This window comes from Apaloderma vittatum, unplaced genomic scaffold, assembly GCF_000703405.1.
Source record: "Apaloderma vittatum isolate BGI_N311 unplaced genomic scaffold, ASM70340v1 scaffold23383, whole genome shotgun sequence".
In the NCBI taxonomy this organism is placed as follows: domain Eukaryota; kingdom Metazoa; phylum Chordata; class Aves; order Trogoniformes; family Trogonidae; genus Apaloderma; species Apaloderma vittatum.
The window spans coordinates 73,528-78,008 of NW_009706738.1; the positions used below are offsets into that span (position 1 = coordinate 73,528).

The 4,481-nt window shown below is 49.4% G+C and overlaps 1 protein-coding gene across 1 annotated transcript in view; it reads left to right on the top strand.

Annotated features, from left to right (window-relative positions):
• LOC104271291 (SRSF protein kinase 3-like) overlaps positions 1–3,507 on the top strand; it is a gene marked incomplete at its 3' end in the record, with an annotated part of 12,164 nt that extends 8,657 nt beyond the window's left edge. Inside the window, exons 9-13 of the mRNA XM_009865913.1 lie at positions 219–381; positions 1,477–1,562; positions 1,999–2,106; positions 3,262–3,331; positions 3,415–3,507. Of these exons, the coding sequence (XP_009864215.1) occupies positions 219–381; positions 1,477–1,562; positions 1,999–2,106; positions 3,262–3,331; positions 3,415–3,507 (520 nt within the window). The remainder of the gene's footprint in view (positions 1–218; positions 382–1,476; positions 1,563–1,998; positions 2,107–3,261; positions 3,332–3,414) is intronic.
• Between the last annotated feature and the right edge of the window lie 974 nt (positions 3,508–4,481).

Consider the following 4,481-nt stretch of genomic DNA (forward strand, 5'->3'; position numbering starts at 1 on the left):
GCACCTCCAGCTTTGTGCAGGGCACTTTCTCACTCCACAGCTACAATTTATTGCAGATAGGTATCAGCAGTGCCTCCTTGCTTCAACGTCAGAATGCCCACAGCTTGCACACCCGCTGTGCCCAACTTTTGACGGCTGCAGGGCAGGGGAAGCGGGGAGGATGCTGGTGGGACGTGGTGATGGGACACGGTGGTGGAACGCGCTGCCTGCTCGCCCAGGTGCTGGCAGGGCTGCAGTTCCTGCACAACCGCTGCCACATCATCCACACGGACATCAAACCGGAGAACATCTTGCTGTACGGACCCACCGAAAGCCTCCAAAGGCTGCTTCCTGATACGCTTGGCTACAGCTGCGAGACAGATCTGAGGCTAAAGAGACTAGGTGAGCACTCCATGGGTTTTGTTAACAAGGGACTTGTGTGTTTGTTGCCAGGAGGGAAACAGAGAGGCGGCAGGTACATTAGGAAAGGTTGCCGTCTTCTGCAATGGCCAGTACGAAGCAGCACAGTCAGTTAACGCTGCTGAGAGGCCTCTCCTATCTCTGCTGAATACAAACATCAGCCTGAATGGCTACAAGCTACTCGAGACTCCTATAGACATGTGGAGGTTTTTGTGGAGGACAACTTACAGCTCATGGGCTCATTCTCACAGCTTTAGGTACAGGATAGCTCCCTCATGTCTGGTGCGTTCAGCCAGTGAAACGTGCAAAATGGCTTGATCAGAAAGCTGTGTGACACGTCTGCTCTTTATTTCCCGTATTTCTGAGGTTTGCGGGAGATTTCCAAGTACTGCTGATCTTCAAGGCCTTTGAGACATAATTTATTTGCAGGGAATGGTGTGAATATTGAATAAAATGTAGGGCTGGAGAGTGTCTCAAGAGATCAGCTTATCTCCCAGCACTGAAACCCTTTCTATAAGCCTCACACAACATTCTCCCATGAGCGTTTCTCCCATGCCAGTGCTGTTTTGTCTCTCAAACTCTGGTGCAATCAGGGAATGCTAAATTAGTGACTGAATCTCCCTCAGGCACAGTATTAGCCACAGACCGGCAGCTCTCTGTAAAGCAGTAAACCAAAAACGTAACCTTCACGGTGCTTGCTAAGCAGGCTGCATCCGAGGTGCGTGACAGCCAGGACTGCGGAAGGCTGAGGAGGCCAGACAGACGTTTGCAGTCTGACCAGCACTGGTAGGATGTGCTCTCCTCTGGGCCCACAGTAATTTAACCTCGGTGCTAGAGGAACCTCACAGCAGGACACCAGCGTGTGGTCACACTGCTCCACTTCAAGCTACTGTCCTCCCGAACGCCCGTTTAGATTTTTGACTGGATACTGGCTCTTTGTGTTTCCTTAAAACAGAGGTGGTGATAAAAAATGTTTTAGGTCCTTCTAGGTAGAAAACTTTAACGGCCTCTCCTGTGGACGTGACATGTACCTGTTAGTTTGGGAAGACCTGATTTCTCTCTCTCCTTTCCATCTAGGGGATGATCTTGGCAATCAATTGGAAGAATCTGATTTAATGAGCCTAGAAGTGAAGATTGCGGACCTGGGCAGCGCGTGCTGGACAGTGAGTCTGCTCCGAGTCTCAGTCCCATGACGATGCAGGATGCTGTGTGCTTCTTTCCATCCCCCACCGCATGTCAGGTCCCTTTGCAGCTGAACAGCGATTTCAGCGTGCGGAAGAGATGCTGATTCAGCGCTCCCAGCTCTGAGCTGGGCACTGTACTCTGGGAGACACTGTCAGCTTTGGATGTTTCTTCCACTTGCAGTTAGTCCCTACAACTAGAAATTCAAAAGTCTTCCGTGTGAAACGTTGGGAGATAAATTCACCTTGGTGGCAGTGGGGCTGGGAACGTGCCTGCCATACCCTGTGCAGACTTTACTACATGGATTTGATTCTGTTCCCCAGCGTCCTCCTCACCCGGCGGGAAGCTTGTGACCACAACTGTTGCCGTTACTCGTTTATAAATGCAGTAACCAAAGGGAGTTTGTTTCCTTTTCAGTACAAGCCTTTTTCCAAGGAGATACAGACCCAGCCTTACCGTGCCCTGGAAGTGCTGCTTGGATTAGACTACGGCACTCCGGCGGATATCTGGAGCACAGGCTGCCTGGTAGGACTGGGGACAACGCAGCGTGTCCTCGGCACCCGCTTAAACCCACTGTGGGTAAAGCAAAACCCCCTTGCTGAGGAAATGGGCCGTCTGCCTGGCTGTCGTTCACTTCTTTGGGGTGAAAGCGTGCTGCTGATCTAACTCACTCTTAGTTTAAGCTGTAAGGCAATTCACACCGCACAGGCTTGACTGAAGCAGGCACATAACGCTTTTTCTGCCTGGGGGAGCTAAAGGTGTGTTTTGCCAACTGACAGGGTCAGCAGAAAGGACACAGACACCACCAAAAAGTAGACTTACTGTCTGTTTCAAGATATTACAAAAATAAGGTACTGCATTTAGTTAAAACAACGAGCTTCTTATACTCTGGTTTTAAGCAAGGAGAACAAGCAGGGTAATGCACCTAATCCTAAGTACAAAAGGTTAGTGATGGTGATTAAGAAAGATCAATCACCAATTGCCCTGATACTTGATCATCATCCAGACCCGCAGTCGCTGGGGAGCCCCAGTTGCAGCGAGGATTTGAAGCCCGTCCCGGTGATCGATCAGGAGGTCCTGTCCAGCGCGTCCACTCCTAGGGCAGGTCTCCAATGTCAGTGCAAGAGGGTCCGGCTTTTACACTACCGAATAAACAAACTTACCTAACTCGAAATGCGGGAACATCTGGCGTCGCCCCCTCGTTGGATTCCACCCAAAGCCCAGCCAGGCTAAAGGACGGATCCAAGGGCGTTTCTTTATCTATTTGGGCTTTAATCACGTATTTCTCAACAAGGCCAGGCATCTGGTCTCACAGTGTTGCAACATGCCTCTAAAAATCGCTCTGCTGGTTACCACTACACAATAAGTGTTACAGCAAAAGCTTTTACAGATAAGCATCAGAATATATATATATATATTCATACCAAAATAGATTAGCAATACATTACATGTGTGATTAATACTATGTGCAATTAATACTATATATATATTGGATACATTGTTGGAGTGCGAGGCTCATCTATAGTTCAGGCCTCAGCACTTCAGGATGCTGTTTTACCGTGGTATGGATCAAACCAGTGTGAATACTGATGTACTGTAGGATGTTTTATGGGACTATCAGTGTTAATGGGGAAGAAAAACTCCAAGTCAGTGAATTAACGATGCCTCCTCCCTTTCCAGGCATTTGAAATGGCAACTGGTGAGCGTCTATTTGATCCTCAACCTGGGAAGTACTTCTCCAGAGATGATGGTAGGACTCCATCAATTTTACTAATTTCACTAATGGCAGTGTCACAATCTCCGTATCCAGATGTTTTCCTTGCCTCTGTCTAGATCATGTTGCACGTATTATTGAACTCCTGGGAAGAATTCCTCCTCAAATTGCTTTCTCCTGGAGCAAGTCAACAAAATTTTTCAGCAGGCCAGGTAAGAAATCAGAGGAAGTTTACCCTAAAAAATCACTGTGGATCCCTGACACACTCCTACTCAGCTCACACTGAAACCCCCCAAAAGTTACAATACGCAGCACAGCCTACAAGCAGGGACAAAAAGACAAACAGAGATTTCAGCAGAGAGCAGGAAGACTCCCTGTGCCCTGCCTACCTTTGTAATCCAGGAGCATTCCAGGGCTGAATGCAAAACCCTGAGAGACAGTCACAGCAAACACCCAATAGGGAAAACATTCCCATTCTTTCTCCTCTGGGTTGGGAGGGAATAGAAACACGGGCAGGAACTAGCTACATGCCAGGAAGGCCGAGGAGTGCGTAAGCGGCCAAGTTTCACCCGTTCCCTGGCAGCGAACAATGATGATCAGGAACGGGACGCTCGTATCCTTGCAGCGTGGCTGCTATATTTAGTCTTCCGACCCCACCGTAACATCTCTTCTGTTTCTTTCTCCCCAGTTCCTTTCCCTTTGACTCATTAGGCTTGAAATCCCAGGCACCACATGACTCCACCCTCCCGCAATTTACTCTGTCATCCCCTTTCTCTGCAGCCACGCAGCCTCAGCCTACCCACAATTCATTCAGTGCCGAGCGCCAGCCCCACGCTGCCCTTCCACAAGCACCTCCCTGCACACTCACATCCTTCGCTCACGCTTCATTCCTTCTATGGTACTCAAAAGAAGCGAGTCAGAAACCCAGCTCTGGTTCTATATTCAGTCCCCGTGTGAACCAAGCCGGCCTGACCGCACACGACTAACCTGAATCTCTACCTTACCACATGGGGAGGAGGAGGAAGAGGAGGAGGATAGCCTCTCGGTGAGGGGTGGCACTCTGTGTGGCTCCACAGAGCCGCCAGGCACCCATCACACCAAACATTAATCAAACCAAAGATTAGTCACACCAAACATTGATCACACCAAACATTAGCGTGGTGTGAGCTCGGGCAGCGAAGGGGCC